Source organism: Penaeus vannamei, chromosome 8 (assembly GCF_042767895.1).
Source record: "Penaeus vannamei isolate JL-2024 chromosome 8, ASM4276789v1, whole genome shotgun sequence".
In the NCBI taxonomy this organism is placed as follows: Eukaryota; Metazoa; Arthropoda; class Malacostraca; order Decapoda; family Penaeidae; genus Penaeus; species Penaeus vannamei.
Window position 1 is genome coordinate 41,921,440 of NC_091556.1, and position 22,500 is coordinate 41,943,939.

At 46.6% G+C, this 22,500-nt stretch overlaps 2 protein-coding genes across 11 annotated transcripts in view; one reads left to right on the plus strand and one right to left on the minus strand.

Moving 5' to 3' along the window:
• Positions 1 to 22,500, plus strand: part of LOC113823729 (nuclear receptor corepressor 2) — an 87,817-nt gene that overhangs the window by 53,321 nt on the left and 11,996 nt on the right. For 3 of the 8 annotated variants that reach the window (XM_070124675.1, XM_070124682.1, XM_070124677.1), the window contains 9 exons: positions 637 to 669; positions 2,921 to 3,080; positions 3,439 to 3,573; positions 3,867 to 4,013; positions 4,329 to 4,397; positions 4,562 to 4,744; positions 5,561 to 5,743; positions 7,256 to 7,977; positions 9,068 to 9,174. In XM_070124675.1, coding sequence (XP_069980776.1) covers positions 637 to 669; positions 2,921 to 3,080; positions 3,439 to 3,573; positions 3,867 to 4,013; positions 4,329 to 4,397; positions 4,562 to 4,744; positions 5,561 to 5,743; positions 7,256 to 7,977; positions 9,068 to 9,174 — 1,739 coding nt within the window. The remainder of the gene's footprint in view (positions 1 to 636; positions 670 to 2,920; positions 3,081 to 3,438; positions 3,574 to 3,866; positions 4,014 to 4,328; positions 4,398 to 4,561; positions 4,745 to 5,560; positions 5,744 to 7,255; positions 7,978 to 9,067; positions 9,175 to 22,500) is intronic. The other 5 variants (XM_070124676.1, XM_070124678.1, XM_070124680.1 and 2 more) reach the window with 3 other exon arrangements.
• On the minus strand, positions 9,915 to 12,808 carry LOC138862418 (telomere zinc finger-associated protein). 3 transcript variants are annotated; one of them, XM_070124686.1, is made up of 5 exons: positions 12,074 to 12,808; positions 11,436 to 11,703; positions 11,061 to 11,296; positions 10,608 to 10,907; positions 9,915 to 10,516 (listed from the first exon to the last, which is right to left on the minus strand). In XM_070124686.1, exons 1-5 carry the CDS (start codon positions 12,386 to 12,388, stop codon positions 10,082 to 10,084), a joined length of 1,554 nt encoding a protein of 517 aa, XP_069980787.1. In that variant the 5' UTR covers positions 12,389 to 12,808; the 3' UTR covers positions 9,915 to 10,081. The 3 variants fall into 3 exon arrangements, with proteins under 3 accessions (XP_069980787.1, XP_069980786.1, XP_069980785.1); XM_070124685.1 differs by having other exon boundaries at positions 11,061 to 11,305; XM_070124684.1 differs by having other exon boundaries at positions 11,061 to 11,308; positions 12,074 to 12,807.

The following is a 22,500-nucleotide window of genomic DNA, read 5'->3' on the forward strand; positions in this document are numbered from 1 at the left end:
CTTCTACCTAGCGTCAACCCCTCTCCCCATTCCCTCTTTCCTTAAAACGGCACATGATACTCCGGTGGTGCTCTCTGCCATTCCCCCAAATTTGTCCCTTTTACCTCCTCTGCAACCTCTCCACTGCCCATTTTCCTCCTCACCTCCCCCACCCCCCCCTTTACATCTTTCTGTCCCTCCTGTCCACCTCATCCAGTCACCCACCTTCCCTCTTTCCTCCCATCCTCTCGGCCCTCTTCCTTCTCCGTTCCTGTCCATCCCAACCTCTCCACTCACCCGTTCGACCTACCCTCCCACAGCTCTTCCTTTCCTTCTACCCATCCCATCTTGTCTCCTCCCTCTCTCCTCTCCCACCTTTTCTCCCTCCTTCCCAACTTCCCACCTTTCCTCCCTCCTTCCCAACTTCCCACCTTTTCTCCCTCCCTCTCTCCCACATTTCCATCCTCCCTGCCTCCCAACTTCCCACCTTTCCTCCCTCCCAACTTCCCACCTTTTCTCCCTCCCCTCCAAAGTTAACCTACGCAACACCCACCCTTTGTAACCTCCTGTACCACCATCCCCTGTAACAAGAGTGTTTTGTAGTGTTTTAACCCCATAAAGCTCATCCAGCCCGCTAACTTGGCCCTCCCTCCGCAGGCCATACTCGCGAGCAGAGGCGGAAATGTTATGGTATGTGACACAGAATAACAGAATAATAAAGCTAGCTTTCCATATTTTTTATTATTATTATTATTGTTATTGTTATCATTGTAATTACCTTTTTTGTTTTATTTATTTTTCATCCCTTTTTTTTTTTTCTTCTTCTTTTATTTGTTTATTTTGATTATTATTTTTTTTTGTATTGCCTTTCATGTAACTTTTGTTTTTTTCTGTGCATTTGTCTTGTATTTCTCCTTTTACCTTCTCCTCTCATTTGCATCCATTTCCTAGAGGGAAGAAGAGACAAGAGAAAAAAAATCTCTTTTTTCTCTCTTCTACTTCATTTCTTCTGAAGTGTTGAAGTTCGGTTCTTTTGTATCTATCCCTTTGTTTGTTAGTATTTTGTTATATCCCATCTACCCTTTCTCTGGTCCCCCTTGTCCCCTCCCTTCCCCTGTCCCATGTTTTGGATATGATCCAGTTGTTCCTCATATGTAGGTTATTTTAATGTTTTGTAGTTTCAGGAGGTTAGTGTTAAGTCTGTCTGTATATGTGGGCATGTTTGTGAGTGAGTGTGTGGGTTTGTGCTGTGGGATGCGTACATTCACATACACGTACAGGCTCACACGTCTCTGCATTTGATGATTTTAGAACGTAATCACACTTATTCGCAGTCACGCTCTTTTCCCAACCCTTACACACTCCTGGCCGATTTTAATGTGTACCCAGACACAATATCAGCCTTACTCCTAGCATTCTCAACACCCAATCCGTCTTGATCACACCCTAAGAAGAGTCATGCTTGTACACAGACGTCATAAGATTGATAAGGTCCCACCTGCAGAAACACACTACCCAAATACTGTACATTCACTCCCCTTTCCAAGTTATCATCCTCGATTTACGACATTGCTCAGGCATTTTTAGTGTTAATGATTTTCTGTTCTTTTTTGTTGTAAGGTTTGAAGTCCTCTCCTTGTTAGATATTATTTGTAATTAAGTTAACTTGAAGAAGAAAAATCCAAGTGGAATTTCAGTCCCATGATTCTGTGTTGATGCTTTGTAGTATGATTATTTTTGTATATTTGTGTATGTTTTATTTCCTTATGCTTTTTCCTTTGTTAGTCCTATACACCAGGTGCCTTTGCTTAGGTTAGGCTCTAGGAAAGCTCTAGATGAATAGGGTCTTCAGAGGATTGCGTAAATCAAGTCAGCCATGTGACTATCGACTTTGGTGTCATCAGATTTGAAAACTCTGGATTTTGCCTTTAGTTCCATTTCCAAGGTATTTATAGGTAAAGAAAGATTCTGTTTTCCAGTTGGAAGGATCTTGTAGAAAGTGGTCATAAATTTTGGTACACACAGAAGTATACTGAAAGATATCATAGGATATATTTAATAAAGCACAATAGCCTTAACTGTGGATTGAGTCTGCAAAAGCTGGATATGCATAATCAACTGAAAGTATGTGCAAAGAAATTAGACTGAAAATTAGCAGGACTGTAGTTGCAAAATTTTTCTTCATGCAGTCCACAAACAGCACTTTAAGTATAACAGTGTTGTGTTAGGAACTGGCTTGTGGCCCCACAATTTCCTTAAACATATGACCATTAGAACATAAGGGGATCTTTGCCATTTAGGTGGATGTTAGTGGAAACTGTTGATAGGGAACTTTAATTGGTGATTATTATTGACCCATTAGGAAAGTGATGTAGAATTCATTGACTGTGTTTTTCATTGTGTCATAAATATTTCTCATAGAGAGTTCTAGACCCTGATGGGAAGGGCCATAGTTGGTGTTCCAAGAGTATGTAGTGTTAAAAGTGTCAGGAATGTTGAAAATCATCAAGTGGTTGTTTCTGTGTTATAGTTGTACACAGTTGATGTTTGGCTAAGTGTGCATGTGGTAATGTAAGCTGTGTGACCTGCTGTTACTAATATGTTTATATGTTTATTTGTTTCATTGGTACCAATGGTATTTTGTTGATATGATTTGTTTCCTTTAATTTTGTACATGTGCGTGAGTGAGTGACTGAATTATTGAGTGAGCCTAATGTGTGTTTTGTGCTTGCCATACTACAGTGGTTGTAGGTAAGGGAAATGAACCTTTGTTTCTCTGTTGGACAACCTTTTCTAGTGATGGTGGAAAAGAGGTGCCTCCAGTGCCACCTCCCAAATGCTTACAGTAGCAGGGAAGTGGTTTGGTGTGGCCCTAATCCTTAAGGCAGCCTGCACCCCTTTGAGACACACCCATGTTTAACCCCTCTGCTCATCTTTGCAGGCCGTACACCCACTCCCACCCCCGCACCGACATGATGTCCATAGTCCCGGGTAACCCTCTGGCCATCAGCACTACGATAGACTCTAGCAAGCGCATGAAGCTCTCCCAGCAGATGAAGCCCCTCGTTGTTGACACGTCGGAGAACAATCACAGCAGCCGGGTAAGAGGGTTGGGGTTCTTGTTAAGGAATGAAGAATGAGTATTAACATCTGCAAACAGGAGATGGAAAAGTATTTTGGGTTTTATTTTTAACATTCTGAAGATAAATACCAAACCTAACCAAATGTTAGGCTTGTCAGATGTATTCACATTTTGTCTTTAAGATCTATATAGTTCTCTGTCATGAATTAGATTATTTAGTATCCAGTGTTTTCTTTATAATATTTCAAGTCAGTTTTCCAAGCTACTCTCATGTGCATATCTGTCGAACACATTTCTTTGTAATGGTTCAGTTTTTTGTAATGGATGTGTTATGTTAAGTCTATTTCTGTGTAATGACTAATGCATGATATTTCCAGGAGTCCACCTACACCCCACAAGTAGAAGCTATCTCCCCTACGCTGCCGTCCGATCCCAGAGATGAGTCACCGCTGCGCACCACCAAAGATGATCTCCTTAAACGCATAGAGAAAGTAGACAGAGATATTGCTAAGGTGAGTGAACAGGGCTATAAAAAAGAAAAAATGAAAAGTGTGCAAATGATATGTACAACATATTTATGTGTAATTTGTCAGTTCAAAAGTAGATTCATTGTCATGTACAAATCAGATTTCTGTTTTAAGTTTTGTTAAGGTACCATTGATGTGATATTTAATGTTTCAAAATAAAAGATAGATGTTGATGGATGTTGAATGTTTTTGTAGAGAACGATGATTTTTGTATTTTGTGTAAAGTATGCAAGACAGTTATCACATCTAGATCATCTAACATGATTCTCTGTGTACAGGCGGAATCAAGCATAGCCAAGTTACGCAAGAAAGAGGGAGAGCTAGAAGCAGCAGCCCAGAAGGGTGAAGGGGGTAAGACGGAGGAGGAGGACACCAAGGAGCCCAAACACCAGAGTCTAGCGCAGATTATTTATGCTGATAACAGAGTAAGTGTGCTTTCTTTTGCTCAGGAGTGTGGTCTTGTCTTTGATGGTTGTGATCTTGGTATTGAAAGTTAATAAGTTGCTTACTTTTGCTTTTGTATGGTATATGCTTGTTTACCATTTAAAGCTGGAATGTGTAAATTGCACTTTGTTGTTGGATGTTATCCTCTGATATATATATCTTTGAGGTTAGTATAGCTTGTAAGCTAAATTAGTGGAGGTAACAAAGTCATTCAGTTTCATAAGTTGCTGTCTTCTCAGCTTTGGCAATTATGCATTTTAGGGTCTATCCTCAAAATGTTGATTTTGCTTTTTCAGAAAAAGGCAGAGGAATCCCATACCATCTTGGACAAACTCATGCCTCCTACAGAAGAGCCAAGTGTTTTGGTAAGTTCCTGGTGCTTTTCATAACTCGAGTACTCATTTTGGTATTTGGTATTTCACATATGTAGAACAGGAATTACAAGAGAAACTTGATTGTACCTGAAAATACAAATGAGAATATGTCCAATGAAAACTTGGAAATATAATAAACCCGCCTCCTCTTGCAGCCATTGTACCACCAACCCACGGACACCGAGGTCTACATGGAGAACAAAAGACAGTATGCCGGGTTCAAACGCCGGCTCATGGAGTACTTCAAGAAGCGTCATGCTGACAAGAACAGCCGGGATGCCCATCTTACCCAGACATACTCAAAACTCATGACGGAATGGCTCAAGAAAGTGGAGAAGGTGAGTACAAGGAGTGGGATTTGAAGGGATGTAGGCTGTCGGAAGGAAAGGGTGATGTCCTGGGTTTTGAGAGCATTTTTATTTATTTATGTATGTTGACTTAAGCAGTCTTTCTTTCTTGTGTAGTGTATAGATAACTATTGATTGTTGATATATCCTATTTGACTCATGATGGGGTTTCCTCAACCTTGCCATAAGGGGGATCAAGCTGTCAAGGGTAATATTAAAAGCACAGGAAACGTAAATTTATCTTGTATTCCACGTTCTTGACTCTTGCAAAAACTGTTTAGCTAATGAAGCTAAAAAGAGGCTGTAAGCCTGCTACTAAGGGACTCTTTCTCTTCAATGACTTCTGCTTGGGCCATACAAGAAAACAGCTGTTTAGCTTACACAACTTAGAGCAGGCTTGGTTGCATTTGATGAGATGATGTGTCAGTGATGGTTTAGCCTTGACAAGATAGGTTGTCTTCTGTCATTAGTTGTTTAAATTGCTTCAGAAACATTACATGTATTACTGTCTTTTAGACTAGATTTGTTGAGGGGGAAGGAAACTAAACAAGGCAATGGAAATAACCACTTGGAGTTTAGTTATATTTCTATCAATGATGGACAAAATTGTTACCGATTCATCACTTTAAACAAATTTGCAGGGCTCAAAAGCAGTATCTTTCCTTGATTTGATGTTTTACCTTGCACTGAATATGTATTACACAAGCCTTAGCAAACAAGTCTTCTCTCTCTCTCATCACTTTATTTGTCTTACTTACCATTTTTGTTCTGTCTTAACCCCTTCATTAACTTGTCCTTGTGTTACAGGTTGAGAACTCCAAGAAGCACAAGGAGAAGGTGGCCAAGAACCGGGAACTGTTCGAGAAGGTGTTCCCCGAGCTGAGAAAACAACGGGAGGAGAAGGAGCGTTTCTCTCGCGTTGGGGCCAGGGTCAAGAGCGATGCCGAGATGGAGGAGATCATGGACGGGTTGCAGGAACAGGAGGTTAGTGTGAGTTGCCGGAGCGAAGGTCTGTTCAGTTGTTGATTGTGTAGTCCCTGGTTAGTCTGTGGCAGTTTTAGCATTTAGTGTCTTGGTACTTATTTTTTGATACAGTATATAGTTTTGTATTCATCTGTGGTAGTTCTGTCTTGGGTTTTCATAGTTTTAAGGAGTGAGAATGTTAGACCCTGTTATTGTAAGGGTTGATGCTACTATGAAAGACATGATGGATAGAAAAGAGGCTGTGATATTGGAGGTTTGGTCCTCCGCTGTTGAAGTTCTTTCCACTTAACTAGGTTCTTTTCTATGGCATTTTAGTAGTTACATTTGCAGATCCTGACTCTCAGCTTGGATTATATGCATATCAAGCATGATACTGTCCCTAATACTTTGAGTAGGTTGTGAATGAGACCTAAAAAAAAAAAGATACAATTGAAGCTAGAGCATTGTGGCATTCTCAACTTCTCTAGCATGTCCACAACATGACCTACCTAGCCTGGCCTCATAAATGCTTTTCTATCCTAATCTAGATTACCTTACCTAACATAAGAGCAGCTGTAACCGATTGCATGTTCTCTTACCAGTTTTAATCCTTTGAGCAGTCCATAAGCTAAAGCTGTAATGTATGTCATAGTGTTAGCCACTTTAAAAGGAAGGACCCTTCACTTCGGTCTTTCCCTGCCATGAAGTGGAGTTTTTGTTCTCTTTCTTCAGTATATTTAGTTACTTAGTTAAAGTTCAAGCAAAATCCCTATTAGTTGCTCATGCTAGGGCCATTCAATGGGACTGTTCATGAATGATAAAGTATATTTATTTGAAGTATTCTCATTAAGTCTTCTAGCCTTGTAGATTCTCTGAAGCAAAAATAACCTTTTACATTTATGATTTATTAATAATTTAAATTCCCTCAACCTTGTCAGTCTTTATATCATGATAGGAGACCTCCTTTGAGCCTATTATCTGGCAAGGTTTAGTTTTTCATGTGGATATTGCATCTTCGACAAGGAGTAACTACATACACTGTGTTAATACTGCATTTTTTTGTTTTATATTGTGCAATGTTGTAGATTATGGATCTCTCATTAAGCATTTTCTAGTGACAAGCTAAGCAAAACAAGAATAATTGTCATTCGCAATCCCAGCTTGAACATGGCTTCATGACTCACCATATGATTGTTGAATTTCATAATCTTGTAAGCTCTTTTTTTCCTTAGCTTTTCAGACTTTCTTCTCTTACTCAACAAGTTTTCATTTGAGTCAAGTTTCTCAACATTCAAGTTCATTCACCCAATTAAGCTGTAATTCAGTGTTCTTGGTGTCATAGCAGAGTGAAGTTGTTCTCACACAGTAGCGAAGGGAAGGGACTACTGAGCAATTAAGTCTAGGAATAAATCACATTCAGTAGATGGTGTGACTTTTATCAATGGTATTATTGTTACTAGATTACTCTCAAAGATCCCAAGTTGATTTGATTTGATAAAGATTGCTGCAAAACTAACCATTCTCTCCCACACCCCACAGAATGAAGACAAGAAGATGCGAGCTTATGCTGTAATTCCCCCCATCCTTTTAGAGGAGAAGAAGCGCCAGCATCGCTACAACAACCGCAATGGACTTATAGAGGAACCCATAGCAGAGTATAAAGATCACAAAAACATAAATATCTGGACCGAGCAAGAGAAAGAAATATTTCGGGACAAATATTTACAACACCCTAAGAACTTTGTTGCAATAGGTAGTTATTTAGAAAGAAAGTCAGTGAGTGATTGTATTCAATACTACTATAGTACCAAAAAGAAAGAAAATTACAAGGTGTTAGTGAAACGCCGAATAAGACGGCCAAGGAAACCAAACAATCCTCCAGTGGTGGAAGTGGTTGGGGTGAATGTGACGGGTGTGACCACCAGGGGCTCAGTGGCGGCGTTGCGTGGTCAGCAGACCAACCGGCAGGGCCCGCCCACCATGACAGGGAGCCTGAACAACAACAGCAACAGCAATCAGGGAAGCTCGGGTGAATCTGAGCAGACGCAGAACTACCCCGTGAACAACACGCCTGGAGGGGAGGTGTCAGCCAACTCCCTGCCTGCCACCACGGAGAACAGCCCTGTGCCGTCGCCGAACCATGCGGCAACGGTGGGGGTGAGTCAGGGCAATGAGTCGTCGAACAACAGCGGCACCAACACAGCGCCGGCGATATCCAATCAAGAAGTCAGAGAAAAAGACAAGGAAAATCTCTCTAATAGGTATGTTCTGCTGTGGATTGTTTCTCTTTTTGTGTTACTTTTTATTTTGTTTGGTTGTACTAAAATTTGAAAAGTATATAAAGGCATAAAAACAGTAATGATGAGTCAGTGAGGTTTGATTCCTAGGGTGTCAGTGGTGCATAACTGCAGGATAATAATGAATGTTGAGAAAATATGAGTGCCTTGAGCAAATTTTCTCTTTGCTGACAGTGTAAATTTTTTATATTGCAAAAATTAACAGTTTTTATGATAGCAGTTTTGTATTCAGTCAATAGGCACAGAACAATGGTAGGAAGTTAAAGTATTACTTAAAATGAATTACTATTAGTCATGAATAAGATAATAAGTAATTGTTCCTCTGTGTTACAATTTACATCCTTGCATATTTCACATCTATTATTCTTCATTGTTTATCGGAATGTACAGTACAGTGTAGATTCCCTACCTGAAAATTAAGCAAATTGTTATTGTATTGTCTTGTAATATCTTGAAGATGTAAGACTTATTTAGAATTAATAGCTTTATTCCTCCTTTGAACTTCGATGTTCTATGAATGTACAGCTATTGTCGTTATGTCATAGTGTATCATATATATACATATATATTTTTTTGTGTGTGTGCTATGTATTTCTTCAGTGATGCCAAAGAAAAACAACAACTGTACATTCTTGTTTTCTTGTTTCGTGTAAGATTGCTCTCCAATGCTGAGCAGCTTTGGCAGTTAATGAAATACTGGCTTCTTATGCATCAAAATCCACAGTGAATGTTTTTGAAGGTCAGAATTGATGTGGGATATTGAATCTACACATCAGTTTGACAGCCAACACTTTATGTGGATTTTGAACCTCACGACTTATTCATTTGTTTGTTTGTTTATTTATCCTTTGGGCTTGTTTCATTGGTGTGACGTAACTTGCAATCCTTACATTTCCCTCTGTGATAGATTTCTGTCTGATATCAATGAAAAGATTCAGATTTTTTATGTACACGGAGGATACAAATAAAAGCCAAGGTTCAGACAATAACAGTTTGACCTCTGCAACAATAACAGTTGGTGCTTAACATTAACCCCTTCTCTCTTTTTCACCAGTGATAAGCCTAGAGAGAAAACCGCAAGAAGAGAACGCCTGCTTAAAGAGGATGACAAGACCAAAGATACCCAGGACTCGAGTGATGACGACAATGCGGCAGAGCATGGTGAGTAGCGGCCGTTCTCTTTTGCTTGTTTCTGGGGATAGGGTTGGATATCATGATGGGAAGAGACTGTAGTTTGAATGCGCTGAGAGAGTGGGGGACTTTCTTTCCTTTTTTCTCTTTCTTATCTCGCATTCTGCTTTCATTGTTTTCCGTTTTGTGCTGGGATTCCTGGAGGTTGGGGCTATTTCGTGCCAGATATTTTCTGCATTGCTTTTTTCATTCTTTTTCTTTTTCTTTATTATTCCAGTAAAGGTTTTCTCTGCTTGTGTGTATTTGAAATTTGAGCACTTCGTTTCATTTTAAGCAAGAAGTCGCTTTGCTTGGAAGGTGAAAAAAATTAGCTTTTCAGCCTTCTCCATTGGAAATAAGTGTATCATCTGGGTTAGTGCAGAATAGTTTCATGATTTTGATTGTTACCATAAAAGGGCAAATCTTTTTAGTTTAAGTGTCATACAGTATATTTCTAAAGTTTTGCTACTTGTATATATTTTTTCTGTATTATTGATTTCTAATCTTCTCGTCCATTATTTTGACTAATATTTTGGGTTATGAACATTGATACATATAAATATTGTCAAAAGGCATTAGTATAGGTTGGATTTCAGCGTGACGGACTTTATCCTGCTTTTTTGGGATACGGAAATCATGAGGCAGACTTTGTTCTAGGTTTATTAATATTTATTTTTGATAACATTTTATATTAGAAGTATTGAGGGATCTATATTTGATAAACAGAAAGACCAGGGTATAAAATGTTATAGATAAAGAGTCAACCAACAGCCTGTAATATGAGCCAGTTCCAGTATTGTGAAGGACAAGGAGGCCACTGGTATACTATAATCTTAAGAATCCTCTGATGCAGAAGATGTACATGTGGAGATATTGACAGTGGGGTCATGAAGTTACATTAGCTGGTGGAGGACTTGGGCGTGGCGGCACGGGTCGTTGTGGGGGTTGGGGTGCGTGCTGGCTTTGAGGATGGGGTCTTGGCTCTGGCCTTCTCCCCTAGAGATGAGTTCTCCTCGTCCTGATGACAGAGCCGTCGGTGTTTGTGCACGAAATAGTAGCTGGGGAACTTGGAGCCACAGGTCTTGCAGGGGAAGTATTGTACGTTGAGGTCCAGGATCTTGAGCCCTTCTGAGGGTGCAGGAGAAACTGTACCATTGCTACTGTAAGGAGACATACTACCAGCCCTCCTGCCTGCCAGTCGGCCTTCTTTCACGCTCATGGTGCGGCTGCTAGCATCTTGCAAGGCATCAGATTTGCCTGGAGAGGGAAGGCTGCTTCCGCGTAGTTTATCCACCTCGACTGTGATGGGGTTGATGTGGCGGCGCATGTGTTTCTGACAAAGGTAGAGGTATGTCATAGGCTTTTTCTTTGTACTTATATCTTATAATTCAAAGACAAAAAATCGGAGAACACAGTGAATTTACCTGATAACAGTAGTGGCTCTTGAAGGTATGGTTGCAGTAGACACAGTGGTATGTACGGCTTGTTTGGTTGTTGGGGACCGGGGGTGATGGGACCCTGTTGCTCTTAAGGATCCCACTTGCAGCTTCCAGTTGAAGGGCATTGGTAAGGCTAGAATTTTCTGAGGAGTTGCTGGCGTCGCCTGCAATATCTCTGCCTGTCTTCGTGTTCTCCCCTCCAGTGTTCTCAGAACCTGGCTCGGAGTCAAGCTCTTCCACATTAATCTCGGTCTCGGTCTCTGAGTCATCGTGACCCAGCAAAGGCTGTGGAATGAAAATTAAATTCTTTTACAAATCAGTGATGAATCCTTGTATTACCAGCAATAAAAAATACCCCAGCAGACATAAAAGCTATTTTGATGCATAAGGGCAAGTAATAAAGTGTAAAGTGACCTGACAAATGTCTATGGTGCTTACATTAGCCTTGTACGCCCTGTTGATGACACGCTCAAAGAAAACGGGCCCGTCACAGGCGGCGATGTCTATTATAACTGTCCCGGACTGGCTTCTAATTCCTTCGCCGACGGCAGCACTGTGTCGTATGTATTTGTCGTTGAGGCTCATTGTACCAACTCCGTCCTGGTGCTGACTCCCGCAGGTGTCGTCCAGGACACCCCCGAGGCCGTCCACGGCGTCCCCCTCGCGACTCAGCTCTGGAGGGACTACTTTTGAGTGAGAGAGAATCGAGTCTTAGGTTGTGCTGCTGTTCTTGAATGAGAGAAGCAAGTTTGCAAGTGACCATCATCATGTAAGGCTTGGCAACGAAAAGAAATACATGTTAGGGACACCAACCATGGGCGTGTTTGATGGGATGATGGGGGCGAGGTCGGGTGGGCGTGGGTCTGACGATCGTGGTCGAGGACGAAGTAGACGAAGTGGAGGCGACGTGCTGCGGGGGCACGAACCTGGCCAGCCCCCTCCACACGCTGAGGGCGGGGGGCACGTCGGGGATCCCCCCAAGCATGGCAGCGGCGCTGGGGCTAGCACTGGTGCCTGTGAGGAGAGCCTGGCACAGGGACACCACCCCGGGCATTTGTAACAGGTGCCCCGCCACCAGCACCTGTTTGAGGAAGCGGGAAAAGACACTTGTTAACGGCACACGGCAGCTGAGCACCTAACTTGGTGTAGGAAGGAAACGTTTATGAATGCTGTCCACTCAAGCAGCTTTTCTCATTCTCAAGTGCCGTTCATCATGGACTTGCACATAATCACGTATCTTAGAGAAGGGAGATCAAATGTTTGAAAGCTTGATAGATTTATGGGGAAGAAACATATGCTGAGGAAAGAAATCAGCCAGAGGAGCTATGGAATGGTTATCGATTTTGTAACTGGTCAGCTGAACTGAGAAAGGCAAGGGAGGAGTATCAAGGGACCAACAGTCGTGCTTGAAAGCGTCTTGCGATCGCGTTGCAACAGCTGACGGGGCTTGCCTCATAGAGCGTAGCGGGCGTGAGGGGCAGGCGGCCCGTGTACATGTAGGCCAGGATGGCAGCAAAGCCCGCGGGCGGCACGTGCGGCAAGAGCAACCTCGCCTCGCGTTCCCCGCCCACGGCCGCCCGCAGGTAGGCGCTGTGCGAGGCCAGGACGGAGCCATGGGCACGGAAGAGGCGTCCGCCCGCGAGCACCCACGCGTCGTAATCCTCGCCGTCCTGGAGCAGTGGGCAGAGAGGAGGCGGTGGGCGCGCGGGCGGAGTCGGGGCGGTGGACGGAGCCGCCCCTCCGCCGTTGCTCGAATTCTCACTCATCACGCGCTGATGGACAAGTCTTGTCACCACTTCTCAGAAATCAGTCTCCGAGGCTTCACCGGGGGGTCCCGCCACTGCGCGCCGAGGGAGGAATTCAGCAACACACTACACTCGCTCGCTCGTCCATCCTTCGAACTCGCTCTTCCCGACGCGGACGGCAAAAAAAAAAGTTCCGGTTTTCGGCAGAGGGATCGGGCGGGGGCGGAGGTTGATTGTCTTAGCTGCCTCTTTTAGCCTATTGCCACACCTGTCAGCCTCGTGTCAAGCCGGTAACTGACATCCACGTTGCTCCCTTGCACGTAAATAAGCCTTCCAAGTGCGGCCGCTGATTGGCTAGGTCTGTCGGACGCCGGGCCAATCATCGTCGAGCAAACATTGGGCGCGGGAAGGTTTGCGTGAGGGAACCGGGGGTCTCTCTCTCTCTCTCTCTCTCTCTCTCTCTCTCTCTCTCTCTCTCTCTCTCTCTCTCTCTCTCTCTCTCTCTCTCTCTCTCTCTCTCTCTCTCTCTCTCTCCCTCTCCCTCTCCCTCTCTCTCCTCTCCCTCTCTCCCTCTCTCCCCATCTCTTTATCTCTCTATCTCCCTCTCCCTTCCTTCTCCCTCTCCTACATCTCCCCTTCCCTTTTCCTTTCCCTCCCTTACCCCTCTTCCTCTCCCTCTTCTCATTCCCCAACCTCCCTCCCTTCCCCTCTTCCTCTCACCCTTCCCATTCCCCAACCTCCCTTCCGTCCCCTCTTCACCCCCCTCCCCTCTCCCTCTCCCACTCCCTCTCCCACTCCCTCACCCTCTTTCTATTTCTCTTTCACCTTTTGGGAATTGTATCGGCGAAGTGTTTCGGGCGTGGAAGAAAGGGGGAGGAGGGAGGGGAGGGGAGGAGAGGAGAGGAGAGGAGAGGAGAGGAGAGGAGAGGAGGAGGAGGAAAGGGGGGGGGGTAGGAGGAGGAGGAAAGGGGACTCATTAAGTGTGTACTTGATAGCTGGTTTCCTTAAGTGCCCTGAAATTGAAGGGAAGAGGGAGGGAAGGGGGGGTGGGTGGTTGGGTGGGATGGGTGGGAGGGAGGGAGGGAGGGAGGGGGGGTATCCTGATTGGAGAAAGGGGGTTAAGGGGGGTTGGGGAGGTGGGCGGCGAGGGGAAGGGATGAGAGGGGGTATCCTGGTGAAGGGGGTTAGTGGTGGGAGGGTGGGGAGGGAGGAGGAGGAGGAGGAGGAGGGGAGGAGGAGGAGGAGGAGGGGGGGGGGGGGGTAATCTAATTTAGAGCGTGTGAAAGAATGCTTCGTGGCTGTGACGAGGAAGTGTGTGGGGGGTTAGGGGGGTTGGGGAGGAGGGGTTAGAGGTAGAGAGAGAAGGGGGGGGGGGGAGGTAGGGTTAAAGATTAACGCCTGTTTGATTTCGTTTCGGTAGGAAGATGAATTCAGGCAAGGCGTCGGGGCGGGGACGGGCTGGAAGGAAGGAAGGAAGGAAGGAGGGAGGGAGGAGGAGGAGATTGAGATTGAGAGAGGAGGAAGGAAGGAAGGAGGATGGAAGGAAGGAAGGAAGGAGGAGGAGATTGAGAGAGGAGGATGGAAGGAAGGAGGAGATTGAGAGAGGAGGATGGAAGGAAGGAAGACAGGAGGATGGGATTGAGAGAGGAGGAAGGAGGAGATTGAGAGAGGAGGATGGAAGGAAGGAAGACAGGAGGATGGGATTGAGAGAGAAGGAAGGAGGATGGGATTGGGAGAGAAGGAAGGAGGAGATTGAGAGAGGAGGAAGGAGGAGATTGAGGAGAGGAGGATGGAAGGAAGGAAGACAGGAGGATGGGATTGAGAGAGGAGGAAGGGGAGGAGATTGGAGAGAGGAGGATGGAAGGAAGGAAGACAGGAGGATGGGATTGAGAGAGGAGGAAGGAGGAGATTGAGAGAGGAGGATGGAAGGAAGGAAGGAAGGAGGATGGGATTGAGAGAGGGGGAAGGAGGAGGAGATTGAGAGAAGAGGAAGGATGGAAGGAAGGAGGAGATTGAGAGAGGAGGAAGGATGGAAGGAAGGAAGGAGGATGGGATTGAGAGAGGAGGAAGGATGGAAGGAAGGAAGGAGGATGGGATTGAGAGAGGAGGGAGGGAAGGAGGAAGGGAGGGAAGGAAGGAAGGACGGGAGGGGAAGAGGAAGTGAAGGAAGAATGGAGGGAAGATGTCAATGAAGGAAGGGAGACGGAGAGAATGATGGAGAAGGCGTGAAGAAAGGAGTAAACGAAGGCAGGTGGGATGGAAGGAGTATGGACGAGAGACAAAAGGAAGGAGGGAAGGAGGGAGGGAGCGAGGGAGAGTGGATAGAGCGAATTGAATGAATAAATAAACGGACGAACGAACCGGGCCCGCTTGCCGAATGGAAGAGAGAGCGAGGCGGCACGATTGAGATGGAACGTCCGCCGCGTCCCCCCGAGTTGAGCGCCGCGGTGGAAAGGTCCGGCGAAGGAGGCCAATAATTTGACATTTTGCGCGGAGTGGCGCGGTCAGAGGACGCGGCAGGAGAGGGAGAGGGGGGGGGGGCTGGAGTGTTCGTTGTTTCACCTTTTGTGTGTCTCTTCTTGTCTCTTTCGTTTGTCTTCTCTTCTCTTCTCTTCGCTTTTTTTATCTTTCCCTCTTCTCTTGGCTTCGCTTCGCTTTTTTTCTCTCTCTTTCTCTCTCTTTCTCTCTCTCTCCCTCTCCATTCCCTGCACTGGTCCCCTGTTCTCTCTTCCCCTCTCCGTTCTCTCCTCTTCTACTCCCCCCCCTTCTCTTTCCTCCCATCCCCCCACAATTCTTTCCTCTCCTTCTCTCCACCCCCTCCCCTACTGCTTTCCTCTCCCTTCTCCCCACCCCCACTTCTATCCTCTCCCCCCTTCCCATCCCCCCAACGCTCACCCCTCCTCCCTTCCTCCCTCTTCCCTCCCCTCCCTCCTCCCTCTTCTCTTCCCCTCCCCCTCCCCTCTCTTCCTCTCCCTCTTCCCCTCCCTCTCCCTCTCCCTCTCCCTCTCCCTCTCCCTCTCCCTCTCCCTCTCCCTCTCTCCCTCTCCACAACCCCGGAATGAAGCCCGTTTCTGATGTGGCTGTTCATCTGGCGTCTTTTATGACTCTCTGATTTACGCAAATACGCGGATTCCACCCCTTTCTTTGCCCACTGACACGCCGTTAAGACAATCGTGCGCCGGGTTGGGGGTGGGGAGGGGAGGTGGGGGAGGGGAGGGGGGAGGGGAGGGTAGAGCGTGGGAGAGGGGTGGTTGCCCTCCCTTCTTTTCTCCTGTTTTTTTTTTATTTTTTTCTCGTCTCGTCGTGTCTCGGTCTCTTCTGTTTTCTCTTATTTTCTCTTCTCTTTGTTTGCCCTTTCTTCTCCCGTTTTCTCTCTCCCTGTTTCATTTCGTCTTTCTTCTTTTTCTTGTCTTCCCATTTTTTTTTTTTTTACTCTATTGTCATCTTCCATCTTTACTTTTTCTACTTGTGTCTCCTCCATGTTTCCTTTCTTCTCCCTCTTTCCCCTTCCTCTCCCTCCTTCCCCTTCCTCCTCCCTCCTTCCCCTTTTCCCTCCCCCTCCTTCTCTTCCTTCCCCTGCTTCCCTTCCTCCCCCTCCTTCCCTTCCTCCCCCTCCTTTCCCCTCCTTTCCCTTCCTCCCCCTCCTTTCCCCTCATTCCCTCCCTGTTTCTCGTTTCCCTCGCAGTGGATATGCGACACACGTAAAAATATGTGTGTGCATAAGGGATCATTTTTTTGATTGATTCTTTGACTAGGACTTGCTCGGTCCAACCTTTTTGCTCTTCCTTTCCCTTCTCTCCCTCTCTCTCCTTCTCCTTTCCTTTCTCTCCCTCTCACTCCTTCTCCTTTCCTTTCCTTTCCCTCCCTCCCACTCCCTCTCGTTCTCCTTTCCCTCCAGCGCTTCTTCCTCCCTCCGTCTTTCTTTCCCCCTCCTTCCTCTCTCTCCGCTCCCTCCTTCCCATCCCTCTTTCCCTCGTCTCTGACCCCCCCTCCTTCCTTCCTCTTTCCCTCTTTCCTCCCTCTCTCCCCTCGCCTCTGAACCCCCTCTCCTCCTTCCCTCTCCTCCTTCCCTTTCCCCCCCTCCCTCTCCCCTCCCGCTGCATGTACACCAAAAACATGTTGACACGCCTCAAATTGTATTTTCTTTGGACGACTTAAACTAACAGGATCGAGAAAAGCGATCCATTACTGGATTAAGCGGCGGGAGGCTGGCGGTGTCCTGGGGATGGGGATTGGGGGGGGGGAGGAGAGGGGAGGAGGGAGAGGGACAAGGAAGAAGGGGGAGGGCGGACCCGGGGGGGGGAGAGAGGGGGGAGCCGGAGGGGAGGGTCCGTTTACACATGTGAACATTGCTCATAGGCGGCCCACCTGGCTTTTTGAATGAATAAACACAATATTGCTAATGGTGTTTACTTTTGTGTCCCATGCTGACTGCCGCTCGCTCGCTCGCTCGCAGCTGCTGCCGCCCGCACGCCCGCACTTTCGCTCGCCACACGCCCGCCCGTGTCTCGGCTTGGGCGTCCTGTCCTGGCGTCTCTCGGATTTGCTCTCTCGGTCTTTTTATTCTTAGAGAAGAGGTGATGGGAGTCCTGAACTACGTCATGGTTCCCCTACCCCCTCCCCCTCCTCCTCCTCCCCCTCTTCCTCCTCCTCCTCTTCCCCCCCCACCCCCCGCCGTTCTCTTTGTTTTTCCTTTTTTTTTCTTTTTACTTTTCACTGGATTCATCAAAGCTATTGCATTTGCTCTGGTTGTTCGTGTTGGTCTGTTTGCTGTAGTTCGTAGCCTCGCAACGTGATCAAATCAGTCGGAGTGCGTGTGTGCGTGTGTGTGTGTTTGCGTGTTTGCGCTCGTGTGTGTGTGTGTGTGTGTGTGTGTGTGTGTGTGTGTGTGTATGTTTGCGCTCGAATGTGTGTGTGTGTGTGTGTGTGTGTGTGTTTGCGCTCGTGTGCGTATGTTTGTGTTTGTGTTTGTGCTTGTGCTCGTGTGTGTGTGTTTGTGCATGTGTGTGTTTGCGCTCGTGTGCGTATGCGTGTCCGTGTTTGTTTTACATATACACATTGCGTATTACATATCACCTATTAAACCCGAACGCAGTCTGCACGCGCCGCCCTGGCCCGCCCCGACCCGCCCCGCCCCGACCCGTAACGCGTGACGGCGGCGGGCGGTGACGTAGGAGAGCCGTCGGGGGGTCACTGCGAGTCGCGGCGGAGGGAGGGCTCGCCAGGGTCGCCCTCTGCCGGGAATGAGGACTTCGAGTGCAAGTGCTTTCGGGTATCGGGTGTTTGCTCTTTTTTTTTTTTTTTTTTTTTTTTATTCTTTTCCCCTCAAATTGCTTTCGATTTATTTTTTTATATATATATTTTTTGTGCGATTTTTTTTTTTTTGCGGCCCGAGTCACGCCAACCACGCGGCCCGGCTCGCCCTCCTCGCAGCGTCGCCGGCCATACATGCACTCCGCTTTCAGGCACGCACGGCCACTTTAAACGCACTCGATTCCGGTGGGGCCAACGACTCTGAGCGGGGGGGGGGGAGGGTGGCGGCGGAAGGGGGCCGCGGACGAGGTTCCTTCCCCTTCTGGATGGGCGGGTCGCTCGCGGGTGCCACTCGCGAAGTCGCTCGCTCGCTGAAGCTAAGGTCACGCGAAGGGCTTCTCTGTCCTGGGATGGAGTGAGTGAGTGAGTGAACGAGCGAGTCATTGAGTGAGTGAGTGAGCGAGTGATTGGGTGAGTGAGTGAACGAGCGAGTCATTGAGTGAGCGAGTGATTGGGTGAGTGAGTGAGTGAGCGAGTGATTGGGTGAGTGAGTGAACGAGCGAGTGTGAACGAGCGAGTGTGAACGAGCGAGTCATTGAGTGAGTGAGTGAACGAGCGAATGGTTTGAATGGGTAAAAACTAGGGTCACGCCCAACCGGTCACTCGTACACAAAATTAGCCACCCACCACACTCACTCACTCACACACTCAGTCATTCACTCGTTCACTCACTCACTCATTCCCTCATTCAGTGGCCCATTCACCCTCGCCCGCGTCGGCACGGGGCCCATGTCCACGTCGCTAATCCATCATTAATGATTACACTCTCGCAAGCACGTATTAACGAGCACATTCCTCCGCATGTCCGTTGAAATTCACCTTCGCCCTCGCGTGTGCATGCTCGTGGTTGGTCGCCCGTGGGTGGGGGTTTGCGAGCGCGGGGACTCTCTCTCTCTCTGTCTCTCTTTCTTTCTTTCTATTTCTCTTTCTCGTTTTCTCTTTCTCTTGAGCACGGGGACTCTCTCTTTCTCTCTTTCTTTCTCTTGAGCACGGGGACTCTCTCTCTCTCTCTCTAGTTCACTCTGTCTCACATCTCTCTCACTCTCCCTCACTCTCACCTCTCCCTTTCTCTCAAAAACTCGCTCTTCCCTCTCCCTCACTCTCACTCTCACTCCCTCTCTCTCTCTCTCTCTCTCTCTCTCTCTCTCTCTCTCTCTCTCTCTCTCTCTCTCTCTCTCTCTCTCCCTTTCTCTCATCTCTCCTCTCATCTCCCTCTCCCATCTCCCTCACTCGCACTCTCACTCCCTCTCCCATCTCCCATCTCCCTCACTCTCCCCTCTCCCTCACTCTCCCCTCTCCCTCACTCTCACTCTCCCTTTCTCTCAAAAACTCGCCCTTCCCTCTCCCTCACTCTTTACTCTCCCTCTCTCCCTCTCTCCCTCTCTCCCCTCTCCCTCACTCTCCCTTTCTCTCAAAAACTCGCTCTCCCCTCACTCTCACTCTCACTCTCACTCTCACATATACCCGCACTCCCCTCTCCCTCACTCTCACTCTCACTCTCACTCTCACATATACCCGCACTCCGAGCACACATAATTAAGAGCACAACCAACACACACACCCGGGCTACTATTGAGCGGGAGGATCTTTGCCGAGTTGTTGAGTTTCTTCATCCTCTCGTTTTTTTTTTTGTGGTTGTAGGCATCGTCCTCTTGTGCACTTTGTTTGTTCGTTGGCATACCGAATGAATCTGCCGGCTTCTCTCTTCCCTAATTAAGAGATTGCCTGCTTATAAATTAATTAGCTTGGGCGCGCGCTCCCTCTCTCTCTCTCTCTCTCTCTCTTTCTCTTTCTTTCTCTCTGACTCTCTCGCGGGTTTTTCTTTTGGTTTTTCTTTCTGTGTGTGTGTGTGTGTGTGTTTTGTTTGTTTGTGTCTTGGTATTTCTTTCTCTCTCTCTCTCTCTCTCGGTATTTCTCAATCTCTCTCTCTCTCTCTCTCGGTATTTCTCAATCTCTCTCTCTCTCTCTCTCTCTCTCTCTCTCTCCTCTCTCTCTCTCTCTCTCTCTCTCTCTCTCTCTCTCTCTCTCTCTCTCTCTCTCTCTCTCTCTCTCGGCATTTCTTTCTCTCTCCCCCTCCCTAGCTCTTTCTTTCTTTGTGTGGGGGGTTTGGGTTGTCTTTTTCTTTTCTTTTCTTTCTTTCTTTCTTTTCGATCTCTCTGTCTTTTTTTATCTCTTGCGTTGTCGTTTTCTTGGAGGTGGAGTGAGTGGGTGGGTGGGTGGATGGGAGGGGAGGGGTGGAGGAAGGGATTGCGTGTGGGCGAGTGTGAGTGTATTTGTGAAAGGGAGAGAGTGCGTTCAAACAGTCAGTCTGTCAGTCTTTAGTCAGTCTTCAGTCAGTCTCTCAGTCTTTAGTCAGTCTCTCAGTCTTCAGTCAGGCAGTCTTCAGAGGGTGCTGCTGGTTGTGGTGGAGTTGTAGAGTTTGGAGTGGGAGTTGTCCGTGGTGGAGGAGGAGGAAGAGGGAGGGGCGATGTGGCTGAGAGGCGGTGGATCCGTAGGTAAAAGGGAGATGGAGAGGGTGTGATTGACGAGTTTGATGACATTTTTGTAATCCTCTCTCTCTCTCCTTTCCTTTCCTTTACTCTCCTCTTCTCTCCTTTCCACACACTCTTTCTCTCTTTCTGTCTCTTTTCCCATTTTCTGGGGGGGGGGGGGGGGTCGGAAAAGAATCTACGACGACCTTTGGCGTTTTTCTTCTTCTTCTTCTTCTTCTTTTTCTTCTTCTTCTTCTTCTTCTTCTTCTTCTTCTTCTTCTTCTTCTTCTTCTTCTTCTTCTTCTTCTTCTTCTTCTTCTTCTTCTTCTTCTTCTTCTTTTGCGATTGCGAATTTTGGCTAATCCGTTTCCCACGCGTGCAGAATCGGGTATTCATGCGTTGTTCATTCATTCATTCACTTGCCCACTCATTCATTCACTCACTCACTCACTCACTCACTCACTCACTCACTCACTTATTCACTTATTCACTTGCACACTCGCTCACTCGCTCATTCACTCACTCACTCGGGCACATGTTGGTTTATTCACTCGCTCACACCTACTCTTGTGACTCATTCATCTACCCATTCACGCGCATAGGCCTACTCGTACTCATTCACTCTTTTGCTCACATATTCACCCATCCATACCTACACTCACTCACTCACTCACTGTCTCACTTATTCACTCACTCACTCACTCGCTTACTTATTCATTCACTCACTTGCTTACTCACTCACTTATTCATTCACTCACTTGCTTACGCACTCACTAACTCATTCATTTACTCACTCGCTTAATCATTCGTTTACTCACTCACTTACTCACTCACTCTCATTTATTCACGCACTCACTCCTCAGAGCTCCATGGATAGATAGATAGAACTAAGGCATGGCCCATCTCGTTGCGAAAATAGATAGATAGATAGATGGATAGATGAGACGTCAAGATAAAGGAGATTGATGAATAGATGTGACCCAAAATAGATAGGTAATTGGATAGATCAATGATTTTAAGGAATGAATTGATGGATAGACATGGAACTTCGGAATAAGGAGATGAATAGATAGAAAAAGAAACACGTGAAAGTAGATAAGATAAATCAGCGAATAGATAAAACGGAGAGAGGTGGCTAGGGGGTGGGGGAGGGGGGGAGGCGATAATCTGGGCTCTGTCATTAGGAAAAAGGGGGTGGGTGGGGGTGAGGAAGGGATGGGAAGGGGGTGTGGGGTGGATTGCTTCCCCCGCGAAATCGAGGTTCGTCTTCAGCCGTTTCAGCGTGGGCGTGAGTATGTGTGTGGGTATGGGTAAGGGCGTGGATTTGGGCGTGAGTATGTGTGTGGGTAAGGGTAAGGGCGTGGATGTGGGCGTGGGTATGGATGTGGGTAAGGGCGTGGGCGTGGGTATGGATGTGGGTAAGGGCGTGGATGTGGGCGTGGGTATGGATGTGGGTAAGGGTAAGGGCGTGGGCGTGGGTAGGGCGCGGGACGGGCGGTGGCCGATGGCGTTCGCTTGTGTCTGTTTGCGGAAGGAACGCCGTTCAAAGTGTAATGCAGAGTGTAAAGTGTACTCGGGCGTGTGTGCGTGTGTGTGTGTGTGTGTGTGTGTGTGTGTGTGTGTGTGTGTGTGTGTGTGCTTGTGTGCATGTGCGTGTGAGTTCGTTTGTGTGTGTGTGTGTGTGCATGTGTGTGCGTATGTATGTATGCGTCGGAACGCGCGCGCATTCGTGCATGCATTCATTTGCTTTTGTAAGCTTGACATTTGTTTACTCGTTATTTTTTTATATATATTTTTATTGATTTTTTTTTTTTTATCAATGCGTTTCGTCATTTCTTCGTGTTTCTGACATGCCTGAAAGGTTTTGATTTTTTTTTATTCTTTTTCCTTTTTCTTTTTTTTCTCTTTTTTTTTTTCTTTTTGTTCCTTCTTTTCGCGATTGCCTTCATCGGCACCACTTGCTTTTCTGACCTTTTTGTATTGTTGGGTATTTTTTATTATGCCCTCCTCCTCCTCTATTCGTTCGCTTTTCTTGTTCTTTCCTTCTTCTCTCTTTCTCTCTCTTCTTCCGTCATCTTCGTCTTTCTCCTCCTTTGCTGTCTGTGATGCTTCTCTCTCGTCTTTCTCGTTTCTCCTTCGTCTTCTTCTTCTTTATATTTTGCTCCATTGCTCTCGTATTTGTCTTTTGTCTTCTCTTCTCTTTCGTAGTTTCTCTCTCTCCTCTTTCTCTGTCTTTCTCTCTCCTTTCAGTTTCTCTTTCCTACATTTATTCCCTTCTTATTCACTTTCTCTATTTTTCTATTTTTTCTCTTCCTTTTTATTTTCCTCTTCTCTTTCTCTTTCGCTTCT

Bases quoted from the DNA above. Each gene is read 5' to 3' on its own strand.
- LOC138862418 (XM_070124684.1), bottom strand. From the start codon at position 12,388: ATGAGTGAGAATTCGAGCAACGGCGGAGGGGCGGCTCCGTCCACCGCC. The intron at 11,704-12,073 runs GCAAGCCCCGTC...TTCCTCAAACAG, and splicing joins CGCCCGCTACGCTCTATGAG to GTGCTGGTGGCGGGGCACCT. The intron at 10,517-10,607 runs GTAAATTCACTG...TACCTTTGTCAG, and splicing joins AGAGCCACTACTGTTATCAG to AAACACATGCGCCGCCACAT.